Source organism: Doryrhamphus excisus, linkage group LG19, assembly GCF_037039965.1.
Source record: "Doryrhamphus excisus strain RoL-2023G ecotype Guam linkage group LG19, RoL_Dexc_Guam_v1.1, whole genome shotgun sequence".
Taxonomy (NCBI): domain Eukaryota; kingdom Metazoa; phylum Chordata; class Actinopteri; order Syngnathiformes; family Syngnathidae; genus Doryrhamphus; species Doryrhamphus excisus.
In genome coordinates, this window is record NC_136375.1 from 7,508,741 (window position 1) to 7,523,007 (window position 14,267).

The 14,267-nt window shown below is 43.2% G+C and overlaps 1 protein-coding gene across 4 annotated transcripts in view; it reads right to left on the bottom strand.

Moving 5' to 3' along the window:
* syne2a (spectrin repeat containing, nuclear envelope 2a) overlaps positions 1 to 14,267 on the bottom strand; it is a 61,816-nt gene that overhangs the window by 26,038 nt on the left and 21,511 nt on the right. For 2 of the 4 annotated variants that reach the window (XM_058057556.2, XM_058057559.2), the window contains 23 exons: positions 13,644 to 13,982; positions 13,495 to 13,568; positions 13,301 to 13,427; positions 13,130 to 13,216; positions 12,898 to 13,050; positions 12,644 to 12,829; positions 11,956 to 12,048; positions 11,695 to 11,880; positions 11,446 to 11,616; positions 10,218 to 10,355; positions 9,556 to 9,755; positions 9,087 to 9,219; positions 8,753 to 8,935; positions 8,033 to 8,182; positions 7,010 to 7,186; positions 5,592 to 5,747; positions 5,372 to 5,521; positions 3,731 to 3,901; positions 2,480 to 2,616; positions 2,108 to 2,288; positions 640 to 822; positions 327 to 440; positions 48 to 202 (listed from right to left, as the gene is read on the bottom strand). In XM_058057556.2, coding sequence (XP_057913539.2) covers positions 48 to 202; positions 327 to 440; positions 640 to 822; positions 2,108 to 2,288; positions 2,480 to 2,616; positions 3,731 to 3,901; positions 5,372 to 5,521; positions 5,592 to 5,747; positions 7,010 to 7,186; positions 8,033 to 8,182; positions 8,753 to 8,935; positions 9,087 to 9,219; positions 9,556 to 9,755; positions 10,218 to 10,355; positions 11,446 to 11,616; positions 11,695 to 11,880; positions 11,956 to 12,048; positions 12,644 to 12,829; positions 12,898 to 13,050; positions 13,130 to 13,216; positions 13,301 to 13,427; positions 13,495 to 13,568; positions 13,644 to 13,982 — 3,644 coding nt within the window. The remainder of the gene's footprint in view (positions 1 to 47; positions 203 to 326; positions 441 to 639; positions 823 to 2,107; positions 2,289 to 2,479; positions 2,617 to 3,730; positions 3,902 to 5,371; positions 5,522 to 5,591; positions 5,748 to 7,009; positions 7,187 to 8,032; positions 8,183 to 8,752; positions 8,936 to 9,086; positions 9,220 to 9,555; positions 9,756 to 10,217; positions 10,356 to 11,445; positions 11,617 to 11,694; positions 11,881 to 11,955; positions 12,049 to 12,643; positions 12,830 to 12,897; positions 13,051 to 13,129; positions 13,217 to 13,300; positions 13,428 to 13,494; positions 13,569 to 13,643; positions 13,983 to 14,267) is intronic. The other 2 variants (XM_058057557.2, XM_078799012.1) reach the window with 2 other exon arrangements.

Consider the following 14,267-nt stretch of genomic DNA (forward strand, 5'->3'; position numbering starts at 1 on the left):
CTCGCATCTATTCTCCACTAGCATAATGCATCATTTCGCTGTCTCACCTGTATACAAAAGACATGTGAGTCACATTGTGGGTCCATTGGTTGCTAAGCATGTGCAGCGTCTCCGTCTCCTGCTTGCTGAGGCTCACATAGCCGCTCATCTCGCTGACATCAACCAGTGATGGAAGCAGTTCAATGAGTTTTAGGAGCTCCTGCTAAACAGCCAAGAAACAAAACATGCTTTTAAGAGAACATGACGGGGGGAAAAAAAATCTTGTCAAGTCAACCTTTAAAAAGCATCACTATTACAGTGAGGTGTTGGCAAGGACTCAAACCAACCTTGACAATGTCTTTGTCGTTTATGCAGGAGTCTTCTCTATACAGTGTTGTCTGTGTCTGCTGTTCAAGCGCTTCCAGCTGTGTGTGGAAGACTTGGTAGTTGTCTACATCTTCCTGCAGACGGGCAGAAAACAGTAATACGGATTCAAAAAAAGTCACACTCTGTGGCTCCCTGGCTGCTTAGTACAATAGAGTGACAGTAATATTCAATTCCAAAAATAATATATGATTTATTAGGTGAATTCTACTTACTCGTTACTTGTGAGGAAGGATCTTAGTATCAAAAAGAGTTTTAAACTAAGTTGGCCAATACCTGAAGGCTTTTCTTTCTGTCTACAATTGCTTGGTTCAGGAGCAGGACCTCGTGGGACAGCTGTCTGCTCTGTGATTCCAGCAAATTGGCAGCCGGTGGTTGGAGACATCCGGCGAGAGTCTTCGATAAGGCCAACACATCTGCCACACTGTTTTGCAGTTCTTCTGCAAGATTCTGCAATTTCTTTTTGGTTGGAAATTGATGAAAAACGAAATCATCAAACAACACCGGTGGAAAAATGTAACATTACAAATTTCCCCACTGAGGGACGAATAAAGGCATATCTTAATCTTAATTCATTCATTCATTTTCTACCGCTTTTCCTCACGAGGGTCGCGGGGGGTGCTGGAGCCTATCCCAGCTGTCTTTGGGCGAGAGGCGGGGTACACCCTGGACTGGTGGCCAGCCAATCACAGGGCACATATAGACAAACAACCATTCACACTCACATTCATACCTATGGACAATTTGGAGTCTGCAATTAACCGAGCATGTTTTTGGAATGTGGGAGGAAACCGGAGTACCCGGAGAAAACCCACGCATGCACGGCGAGAACATGCAAACTCCACACAGAGATGGCCGAGGGCGGAATTGAACTCCGGTCTGCGCGCTAACCACTCGTCCGGCATGCAGCCCACATTTTGTGATCTTCTGATGTTTATTCATTTTCTACCCCTTATCCTCACGAGGGTCGCGGGGGTGCTGGAGCCTATCCCAGCTGTCTTTGGGCGAGAGGCGGGGTACACCCTGGACTGGTGGCCAGCCAATCACAGGGCACATATGGACAAACAACCATTCACACTCACATTCATACCTATGGACAATTTGGAGTTTTAACCTAGCATGTGTTTGGAATGTGGGAGGAAACCAGAGTACCCGGAGAAAACCCACGCATGCACGAGGAGAACATGCAAACTCCACACAGAGATGGCCGAGGGTAGAATTGAACCCTGGTCTCCTAGCTGTGAGGTCTGCACGCTAACAACTCGACCGCCGTGCCGCCCGAAAAATGTAACAATTAAAGCCAAATTGTAATTGGCCCATTTGATTAGATTGGCTTTAACAGCGTAACAAAAAAAACAATCTCAACATGAATAGTTCAGATTTGAATCCACCGTTTGACGAAATATGTGGACAAAAAAAAGAAAAGTTGGACCTCATGCCCCTCTGGCTTGTTTTTCCAAACAAGCTCTAATGCAGCATGTGGTACAGTACAAGATGAGGTAAATCAACGTAGCACAGCAAGACCGAGCATAACAGTCCTGATCTCATCCTCTCCATCAGCCTAAGTACACCGTGACTCATGCAGGTAATTCTTCAGAAAGAAAAAAATTCTAATAATTAAATTAAACTGAACTCTTACAACATCCTCTTGGTTGATTTAGGAAATAATCCAAATTGTTTGTTCCATTTCTGGGTTTAATGTTCCCAAGAACTTGTATAATGAATGTGAACCATATGAACTAACCTCCACTGAGAGGACTGTGACCTGTGGGTCCTGTTGAGGGGGACAGGAGGAGAACTGATTCCACAGGTGTTCCAGCTGAAGGGAGCAGGTATTCCAAGCGGGATTATACTGCTGCCAGAGGGTGAGAATCCGCTCCGTCTTCCTGTGTTCGTTCTTCAGGTCCTCTAACACATCCTCTCTCCTGAAATGAGGGGAGTCAATTAGGATGTTGCCATTTGTGCCAAGACAAGAGTACTGGGAATGTGTGTCTGTGGGAACTTTTGTTCATTTATCCAGAAGACTGATGTTGCTGAGGCGCGGCCTTTTCTAGTGTTTGATGGTCTTGAGGTTTTATGGACATGACGTTGCAGTTAAAATAGAAATGTCACTGACCGCTGTCGCTCTTGTTCCATCCGGTCACCAATTGAGTGCAATGTTCTCAGTCTGTCATGAGTTTTTAAAAGACTCTGAAATGATTGGTTGATATCCTTCCAAAGCTCCTCCCCTAGTCCAACCCTCTCCTGGAGTTGCTGTGCACAGAAAACATTTAAATAATTTTAGCATATTGATTCATTCATTTTCTACCGGTTATCCTCACGAGGGTCACAGGCGTGCTGGAGCCTATCGCAGCAGTCTTCGGGCGAGAGGTGGGCTACACCTTGGACTGGTCACCAGCCAATCACAGGACACATACAGACAAACAACCATTCACACTCACATTCATACCGATGGACAATTTGGAGTCACCAATTAACCTAGCATGTTTTTGGAATGTGGGAGGAAACCGGAGTACCCGGAGAAAACCCACGCATACACAGGGAGAACATGCAAACTCCACACGGAGATGGCCGAGGGAGGAATCGAACCCGAGTTTCCTAGCTGTGTGGCCTGCGCGCTAACCACTCTTACACAGTGAATCCGTTAGCATATTCATTCATTCATTCATTTTCTACCACTTTTCCTCACGAAGGTCGCGGGGGGTGCTGGAGCCTATCCCAGCTGTTTTCGGGCGAGAGGCGGGCTACACCTTGGACTGGTCACCAGCCAATCACAGGGCACATATAGACAAACAACCATTCACACTCACATTCATACCTATGGACAATTTGGAGTCACCAATTAACCTAGCATGTTTTTGGAATGTGGGAGGAAACCGGAGTACCCGGAGAAAACCCACGCATGCACGGGGAGAACATGCAAACTCCACACAGAGATGCAGAGGGAGGAATCGAACCCGAGTTTCTTAGCTGTGTGGCCTGCACGCTAACCACACTTACACAGTGAATCTGTTAGCATATTAATATCTGTAATTTATGCTGCCCATTCAGATCATCCAGAACAGAAATCATCCAATACCGATCACATACATTAATACAGTACATTAATACTGTACATTGGTGGCCCTCTAGTAGGACTCTCAGGTGAGAGGTAAGTGAGAGAGCTGACACCGTGAGCCTCGAAAACTCAACATAAAGCATCAAGTGTTTAATACGTCAAATGCCGTATTAAATTAAAGCAATTATGTCATTTGTTTTTGTTTGGGCACTGTGAAGGAAAATGGGAGGAGGATGCGGTCTGCGGATCATGTGATTTTCAGCCGACAATGATCAGTGGCCGAGCAATCGGAGCGTCCCTATTGTTCACCTGAATGTGCTCAATGTAATCTTCTGTCTGCTTCAGTGAAAACAGGGGTGTTCTGTGAAGCTGCAAGGTAGAGCGGACCCTACTGGTGCTCAAAGAAACCTCCCTCAGATTTTGGTCCAAACAAGTCCATTCCTTCTCATTGAGCTCCAAAGCGGGATACAAAGCTTGGATCTGCAAAAAAAACCACACACACACAAAAAAACAAAGCTGTTCATTTCAGGCCCATAATAACGTGCATTTCTGTGGTTGTCAAAATTAAGTGTTTGTTTTTCTGAGTGCCATCTAATCAGTTTTCACTCAGTGGGATTTATTGCATGAAATATTTGCAAATCATGACTTACGGAAAGTGCTTTGGCAAGCTGAGTCATAGAAAACTTGTGTCTAATTACAAGAAAACACTTCTTTTTGTTCAGCTTACTCTGACTTCATCATAACGCACCGTAACGCTTCACATCACGCTTGAGAATCATGTCAAACTCGCCAAACTAACTTCAGTTATGTTTAAAGGCTAAAATGAATTGACTTACAGATCAAAGGCTGATATACGTATTTCATTTTCTAACAATGATAAGTCAAGTCAGTATGCTACAGTATATTACAGCAGGGGTGTCCAAACCTTTTCCAAAAAATCTAAAAATCTGAAAAATCTAAGGATGCGGGGACCACTTTTTTTTTTTTTACAATGCTGAGATATTTTTTTCATATCTACATAAAAAGCCTCTAGCTCAGGTTTGTGTTATCAGTGACTAAGTGTGTTCTTATTATGAACATTTTCTCCTTACATTACACTCTTTTGTTCCATGTCTTTTTCTTCTTGTACATTGTTTCTTGTAATGATGTTTTTATTCTGAGGATATTTTTATATTAATGTCATATATCAAGGCTGTGCGGTGTATGAGTGGTGGGCGTGCAGGCCACACAGCTAGGAGACACCGGAATTTGATTCCTCCCTCGGCCATCTCTGTGTGGAGTTTGCATGTTCTCCCCGTGCATGCGTGGGTTTTCTCCGGGTACTCCGGTTTCCTCCCACATTCCAAAAACATGCTAGGTTAATTGGCCACTCCAAATTGTCCATAGGTATGAATGTGAGTGTGAATTGTTGTTTGTCTATATGTGCCCTGTGATTGGCTGGCCACCAGTCCAGGGTGTACCCCGCCTCTCGCCCGAAGACAGCTGGGATAGGCTCCAGCACCCCCGCAACCCTCGTGAGGAAAAGCGGTCGAAAACGAACGAACGAACAAAAAATAGTACCAAATACTTGCATTTTTTTTGTATTTTTCTTCTTATTATTATGATTTTATTTGTATCTTTATATATATTTTTCTTTGCTTTTGCGTGTCCCGAGAGCCAATAAAAACAAACACGAGCCATAAATGGCCCACGGGCCACACTTTGACACCACTGTATGAGACAAATAAAAACATTACACCTTTTTGCACTCGGTAATTGTATTTTTTGAGCATGACACGGGCCGTGAATGACCCAGCCATTCACCACCCCGACCGCACTTTGGACACCCCTGGTATAAACAGAGTCTAAGACGCCACAAAAAAATGGCCTTTTCAGGGAGTAGAGGAGGCCCCAACCATGTAATACTCTCACTGTGCCAGATGAATATCTACCTTTATGCTCTTTATTTACCTGCTGATTGAGATCCTCACAAGCACGACTGGCAGTCTCAGCCCGTTCCCAAAACGCAACATCACATGGGTGCTCCTTTTCAGGGAACACAGGTGTGGCTTTCATGCCCAGCAAAGCTGCAGCCACCTCCTTTACTCTTCCAACAACAGTCTGGGAAACAAACAATGGAATATCAGCTCCAGTGCAAATAATCTGGAACTTGCATCCTGCTTATGCTTACCTCCCACTCCTGCAGAATCTTACGAGTCTGCGTTTGACCAGTGGACATTTTCCACTGACTCAATTGCTTTTTCTGCTGTTCCACTGAGTGACAAAGATGCTCCAACTGTCTCTCTCTGGCTGTACAAGCATGATGAAGCAGTCCATCTGCATGAATCTACACGAGGAATCAAGTAAGACAATAAACCACAGCTTGAATTGAATTAGAAACCGTAATTAGTACTCTTTGTCATAAATATATTCAATAATCTAAATGAGTCTTGAATCTTGTCTGTAACATACAATTGACTGCACAAGTTATTGAAAGGAACAGAGACGGTTTAGTTCACCACCTTATCGTGGTGGAGGGGTTTGAGTGCCCGAGTGATCCGAGGAGCTATGTTGTCTGGGACTATATGCCCCTGGTAGGGTCTCCCAAGGCAAACAGGTCCGAGGTGATGGGACAGACCAAGAGTGATTCAGAAGACCCTTATGATGACAACAAAGAGGAGGAACCGCACCTCGCCCGATTCTGTTCACAATTTTCATGGACAGAATTTCTAGGCGCAGCCAAGGTGTTGAGGGAGTCCGGTTCGAGGGGCCTTAGAATCTCATCTCTGCTATTTGCAGATGATGTGGTGCTGATGGCCTCTTCGAGTTGTGACCTTCAGCGTTTACTAGGACGGTTTGCATCTGAGTGTGAAGCTTCTGGGATGACACTCAGTACCTCCAAATTAGAGGCAATGGTTCTCAGTCGGAAAAGGGTGGTGTGCTCCTTCTGGGTTGGGAATGAGGTCCTGCCCCAGGTGAAGGAGTTCAAGTATCTCGGGGTCTTGTTCACGAGCGAGGGACGGATGCGGTCGCTGTACCGGACCGTCTTGGTGAAAAGCGAGCTGAGCCGGAAGGCAAAGCTCTCAATTTACTGGTCGATCTATGTTCCCAACCTCACCTATGGTCATGAACTTTGGGTCATGACCGAAAGGATGAGATCTCGGATACAGGTGGCTGAAATAAGTTTCCTCCGTAGGGTAGCTGGGATCACCCTAAGAGATAGGGTGAGGAGCTCAGTCATCTGGGAGGGGCTCAGAGTAGAGCCGCTTATCTTTCACATCGAGAGGAGTCAGTTGAGGTGGCGACATCTAATCCGGATGCTTCCCGGACGCCTCCCTGGTGAGGTGTTCCGGGCATGCCCAGCCAGGAAAAGGCCCCGGGGCAGACCTAGGACACGCTGGAGGGATTATGTCTCACAGCTGGCCTGGGAATGCCTTGGTGTCCTCCCGGTGGAGCTGGAGGAAGTCTGGGCTTCCCTACTGAGACTGCTCCCGCGACCCGGACTCGGATAAGCGGAGGAAAATGGATGGATGAAGACGGTTTAGGACCATGCTCCAAATGAAGCATGAGGAATGATGTTTGCTTTATATATAAATATTAAAAACAGACCTGGCTCTCCAGCGCCCCTTGCAGGTGAAGCCACTGTTGTCTGAGATCACCAAGTTTCTGTGCATACATTGTCCGTTCAGAACGGAGAGCCTGCACATCCATTCCCTCCACCCGAGGCCCAGTTTGGGAGAGGAAGTCGAGAAGAAGCTGCCCTTTGATCAAAGATGCTTTTAATGCCTGTGCAGAAAAGAATAAAAGATAAATGATAAGGTAATTACATTGCCTTACTGTATTTAGTTGGCAAAATAATTCATGCATATAAAGTTACTTAACATTAAACCTTCATTATCTAACTAAATCTCAGTGCAGTTCTTGTACTGGATCTCATGAGATTGTGCATCCTCAGACCAACTGGCAATGGTGAAAACCTGCAACTAATGGAGCCACTCATAAAAATGTCTATTTTTGACATTCGGATCAAGTACAGGCTATGCTAAGAGACAACAGTACATAACATCAATTTGCTTGAAGTGCTGTTCATTTGCAATAAAAATAGTTCAGTCAAAATCAACAAACCAAAAGCCTCCCAAAAACACACAATGTAACTGCACCGCAGGTAACGGAATACACAGGAAGTTACCCAGCATGCATTGCGAGTTACACGAGTATAAAATAAAAAATATTATTTTGCACGTATTAGTTTGCAAGTGTTTATTTTGATAGTCTGTTTAATCAAAATGTGATCCAATGTATATTGTAGTATGTAGTATATAGTGTCACATGTAAACACTATTTGTATGTGCTTGACACATTTATTATTTTCTCCCCTTTACGTAATTTTTACCCCTACGCATTTTGTACCTAGTAGCTGGCTCAAAGTTCTGCTTTGTGTGGGATGTGATTTTTAGAGAGCCCTGCTGGAGGTGATGCCAGAAGACAACACTATCTTTAAAGGTGATGATATTTTATGCTGAGTCACCGAATGTCAAGTCCATCTCCTGCATCTAGATCATCAAGATGATGGACCCTGAAGTAGAAGACCCCATAAAAAAATGGATGGTGACTACAGGATACTATTTGTACCTGGTAGTGTTGCAGGGTCGTAGTGATCCGAGCAGCATCTTTGCCCTGGTGGACATCTTCTCTGTGCTGGTTCAGTTGGAACTCCACCTTCTTGAGCCAGTCCACCAAATCAGACAGCAGCTTCAAAGGGGGCCACATGAGGAGCAGCTTCTAAATACACAATTATCACACAAAGACTTTAATGCAATCCTGTATTATACAAGCAGTTTAGTTATTCAGGGGAAGACTATCTGTAGACACAGGTGATAAATGGTAAGGTAAAAGTTAAAAAAGTCTCCTCCCGTTTCTCAAAGTTGAGTGAAGTGCTTTTCACTCCCTCGACTGGAAGAGATCACAAAAAAACTCATTATTTTTTGAAAACTGGAAGCTCTTGATGAAATCTCCTTTATTTTATCAAAGACAAGACTGGATTGTCATCATGCACAAAAGAGTTCATGTGGTTGGTAAGTACACAGTATCTCAAAAAAGCAACCATTTTCTTACACTTCAGGGATAACGTAAGCAGTCTGTGTACACAGCTTGGATAGCAGTCTAGATTTACCATTCGCTGTGAGTCAAAACAGCTATTCTGTAAATAGCTAGCAACGCATGTGAGTACCGATGTCACTGTGTCAAGTACGGTGGTGGTGGTAGCGCCGTGATCAAGGGCTGCATGAGTGCTGTCACCAGACTGTCAGTTTGTATTACAATGCATCAATAGACATTAGAGTGGAGCAGCACCTGTTGCAGCTGATCTTGAATGTTTGACAGGTCAGAGGTGAGCTTGCACCAGGTGACGTCCAGTTTTGTGAGTTGAGCTCTCAGGCCGGGACATTCAGTTTCCCTCAGACGAAGCAGCCGAGCAGCTTCTCTGGAGGCTGATTCCTTGTGGTAAGACATGGTCTCCATCGAGAAGGAGAAATCCTGCAGAATGGAGACGGTTGATGCAGTTGAACTTACAATAGCAATAGTGGTGTAACTACATAGGTGATGCATGTTGGAAGAGATGCTAATATTTTCTGACTAACTAGAGTACAGTACAGTCAGTTATCACTTGGTGTGCTAAGTGCCTTACCAGCAGCTCGAGGAGACCCCTGCAAACACTCTCCTGGTTCACCTCGGAGGAATCAGCGAGACTGGACCAAATCTTCAGTTGTTTGTTGGTGTCAAGCAGCCATTTACTAACACAGGCTAAGTCTGTCTGGAATCTTTGGGGAGGACAAGTGCAACATACGTAGACAGCTCGGCTAGTGAAGCATAACATGACTTTGGGAGGAAAGAAGTTGATAAGATAACCCTGGTTTTATTTGTGCTGATGTCATAAAAGTTCCAAATAAATCTAGTAGATATGATTGTGATGGGCAACAAAGATAAGTGCCTGCTGAAATGATAATGCTGTTATTATTAGATATAAATATGATATACGTATCGCCACACCACATAAAACCTGAGTGATAACATATACGTACAATGCAACCATTGTATGAAATCAGCACAAACATGGTTTAGTATCACCACCGGACAAACAGGAAGTAGTTGTATACCTGACCCAGCTGTCCCGGATGTTGCCACAGCGCTGAACCTCCTTTTCCGTGCGTCTGTATGTACTTCGCCAACGCAGCTCCAGAGCGCCACCTGCCTGAATGACTGAGTAGGCAATCGAGGGGTCTGCTTGCAGCTCACGTCTCTGATCCAGGAGCCGTCCCAGAGTGGGTCTGCTCCTGTCCAACTGGACCAGAATTTGCTGGAGTGACAATGAGAGTGCTTGTGTTGAACTGGAATCAAACTCTCATAGCCAGCATTGAAATGAGACACTGAGGGCCAACTTTGAGACCATTTAGATTGTAAAACCACAGGAGAAAGACAGCAGTGAAAGTAAATTTCAATGACTTAAGGAATAATGAAACATTAGAAAATATCAAATTCTATGTGTAACAGCATCCATAATCAGCTGTTCCCTTATAGTTCCCAATACAAAGGCGCTGTGGAAACAGCTTGGGAAAAACCCTTTCCTGCTCCAGCATGGAGCAAAGCAAGATATGCTTGGGTGAGTCTGGCTTGGAAGAACTTCAGGGCCCTGACTTCAACCCCTTAAAACACCTTTGGAATGATCTAAAGTGCAGAGATTGTAAGCCAAGCTTGCCTCTGACTTCACACATCTATCTCTTCAGGATGACTGAACCAATGAATGATCACTTTCACTGACTTGGCAGGCATGCAGCCGTTGTTGTACCAAGGACTCCTCCCCATCATCTTCTGTTGCTTCGGCACTACTGAGGAAGACGTCAAGCTCATCTATCAGCTTCCCAAGGTGACTGCAATTATCCTCCCAGTTGATCCATTCCTGCAGCAAATGGTTATTTCATTACAAAAAACAGTGATGCTGGAGGAAATTTAGCTATTGGGATTACTTATAGTGTGCTTCCATTGGTTCAGGAGCTGCAGTGTCATAAGATTAAGATTAAGATATGCCTTTATTCGTCCCTCAGTGGGGAAATTTGCATTGCACAGCAGCAAGAGTACAGAATCAGTTTCGCAGTACAAAATACACAATATAGAAAAATAAACAATATAAACAACCCAAGTATTAACAAAATCAAAAGTTTTTCCCAGAGTTATATACAATACAGTATGTAGATATGAAACGAGATGAGATATATGACCAGTCTATACACTGAGATCTTGCTAGAGAGTTAATATGAGACATTATAGAATACTTCACATAGAACTTAATATATTGCATTTAGAGCCGTTAATATTGCACATAACGTAGGGTGCGTTGATTGATGATAATTCCAATAATACCAATATCACTATTGGATCAATACTAGCACAACAATAATGTTTCTTTGTTATCTTTTATGTTTATTTTTGGAGATTTCTGCCTTTTTGTCCATCCATCCATTTTCTTCTGCTTAGGCGTGTCTGGGTCTATTATTATTATTATTAATAGTAGTAATAGTAGTATTTATCTCAAACAATTGTATGTAATAAAAGGGAAGAAGGCTTGCCTAAATTCTTAAATTGCTGCGTTGTTTTCTGATTCTTGTCATGCTCAAACTAATTAAAGGCAAAATCAAAAAATAATTAAATCAACGTTTTATCGGTAATACAGGCCCTTTACTTGGTTTTACTTGGTTTCAAAATCTGCAGTATCGCCCACCTCCAGTAATAAACCTACTTTGTGTAGTAGTTGTGTAGATTACTGCCCACAGGACTGGAGTGGATCAGTACTACCCAGTATGAACATGATTCTTCATGAGCCATTCTAGTTGTATTGTGTTTCAGTGTGTGTGTGTTTTTTGTTTTTCATTTATATTATTGTACAATATATCATTATACATTATCCATTATATCTAAAACCTAAAAAAGTAGAACATTGATGGCTGTTTCTTGTCCATATGTATTATTTTTACAAAGCCAATGTCCAATACCTGGAGCCGCCATTGAGAAGCCACTTGCTGGTCCAGAAACTGCTGCTGCAAAGCCTTGGCTCGAGCTTCCAGCTGCACTCGCTCATCCTCCTGACCCCGAAGTGCTAACAGCTCACGGTGGAATAAATGTTGCACAAAAACTAGCTGAGATCCAAGAACCCGCTGGAACCTCTGGATAAATAAAAGGGAAAAAACTATAACTCCATATTGGATACACGTACAGTATCTGCTCGTAGTATGCGTACAGACTTGGTTTCTGAGTAGACAATGTTGCAGTTGGCTGCTGTTTCGAGCAGGTCTTGCCTGCCACTCAGCTAGGCATATTTCACCAAGATCCAGGAGGCGACTTAGTCCGTGAAGTAATGAGTGGGACGCTTTCTGTATCATGGTCTTTTCCACTGAACTATCTTTCACATGTCTGCCCAACACACACTGCTGGGAGACAGACAAGAAAAGAGAATCTATTAAGCTCTTATGTTATTTTATCTGCATTTAAAATACTAACATTACCTCCAGAGGTGGAGTTTCCGTTCCACTTGGGAAAATCTTACTTTGCCCCACTTGAATATCCTCCATAAAACCCAGCCAAAGAGAGAACAGCTCCTAAGTGTGAAATAAAGAAATATATTATTTGTAGTAATATTAGTATTATCTAATATTCATTCTTTCATTCATTTTCTACCGCTTTTCCTCACAAGGGTCGCGGGGGTGCTGGAGCCTATCCCAGCTGTCCTTGGGCGAGAGGCAGGGTACACCCTGGACTGGTCGCCAGCCAATCACAGGGCACATATAGACAAACAACCATTCACACTCATTCATACCTATGGACAATTTGGAGTCGCCAATTAACCTAGCATGTTTTTTTTGGAATGTGGGAGGAAACCAGAGTACCCGGAGAAAACCCACGCGTGCACGCGGAGAACATGCAAACTCCACACAGAGATGGCCGAGGGTGGAATTGAACCCTGGTCTCCTAGCTGTGAGGTCTGCGCGCTAACCACTCGACCGCCGTGCCGCCCATTATCTAATATATAACACTAATTGTTTGAATTGGTCTATAAATATAGTAAAATACAACACTGGAAATAAAAACCATGGAACCAATGAACCGCAATAAAGAAGGAATGACTGTACATTGATACAGTATATTTGTTGTGGCCTGTATTTTTATTATTAACCTGTGAATGACTTTTTGTACCTGATGTTGACTTTGGAGACCCAAATCTTCTATGCATTGTTTTCTGCCAGATGTGAGGAGCATCTGGCTAGTGTGTAGACATTTCTGAAGAGATGCTAAACTTCTGACAACGGCTGGATCTTCACGACTTTTTGACTCTGCATGCTTCAGCATTTCAGCCAGATTCAGCAGCTCCATCGACACACACTGCGTAGGAATTAGAGTCTGTACGGCAGTTGTGAATAATGTGAAAAAATCAGAATAATGTGAGTCACCTCTTGGTGTAACATCCTCAGCTGGTTGTCTTTTACATCTTCTGCACCTCCAGAGGTCAACAAAAGGTCAGTGAAAGCATCCAGAAACAGAAGAACCCTTTGGGAAGCCAAGTATAACTGCTCTTTATCACATGGATCATCTGCAGATGTCACCTAAGAAATACGACATCACTCATTATCGACAAATTCAATTTGAGAATATCCTTAAATGTAAAATTTGTAGAACTCATACTATTTTACTCAGCATGTTGACAGACTCATCTGCATGCTGGAGAACAGCAGAAGTGAAGCCAGTCAACATCAGCTCTTTTTCTGGAACCTAAACAGGAAAATGTATATGAGTGGTGCTGCTTATTGAGGTAACAGCACAGTGTACCTAAAGGTTACTGATATTAATTCATACCATCCCAACTGAGAGTATTTGATGCTCCTCTTGACCTTTTTCCAAGGTTTGCAGTTTCTGAGAGATTTGAGTGTGAAGATGGTTCCACTTTTGTTCCTCCGTGTCATCCTTGTCAGGCTTTCCCAATCTTATATGGAGACACAAGATTAATTGTGGCAACGTGCATGATATTTCGCATAAGAACAGTACTTTACATGATAGACACTTTTGAAGGCTCTTTGGCATTTTGATCCACTTCACAATCACTGATGATGACTCCACTTGGCTCCTTTAAATCAGAGAAACACAGCAAGCAGAATAAAATGGGAAATTACCGCATTTATAGTACTTTGTCGCCACTTACCAGAGTTGGATGTGTAACTGGAACGATAGCAACAGGCTTTATGTCCTGCAGTGCACACTGTGTATCTTTGGCATGGGGAAATGTGTCACATGTTGGTACTGTGGAGTGGTTCGGTGCCGGGATTATAATAGCTCGGTGGTCTTCATTGGTGTCCAGTGACACAGCTTTGGGTTTCAGTACTTCACCAGTAGCTTCTGTGTCCAGTCTGGATTCCATTGTTAATAATTCACTTTGTGCATTTTCTCGCTCATTGTTCACGGAATGAAGCCTGAGTCTTTCAGCACTTTCCAAATTTGTCTCAATTTCAGAAGAAAATTCCCCAGATACAGTGGCCATGTTCTGAAAGATAATATGTACAGTTTATTCACATTTTGTCACTAATTCAATTAAATCAGTTCTTTTCAAATAGTGGGGCTCTCAACTTACTAAAATTGTGTTAAGTAAATATTATCTCAGCTCATTTGATCTCATCTATATTGGTGATGAGGGGATTGTGTACAGAATGCTGGTGCCAGCAACACACAGTGGTGAATACATAATACAATTGTATAGTGTGGAAAAATTCTGTCCTGTATGGCAGTAGCAGGCTTTTTACGAGGATTATATTTACAGGGACTGTTTGCA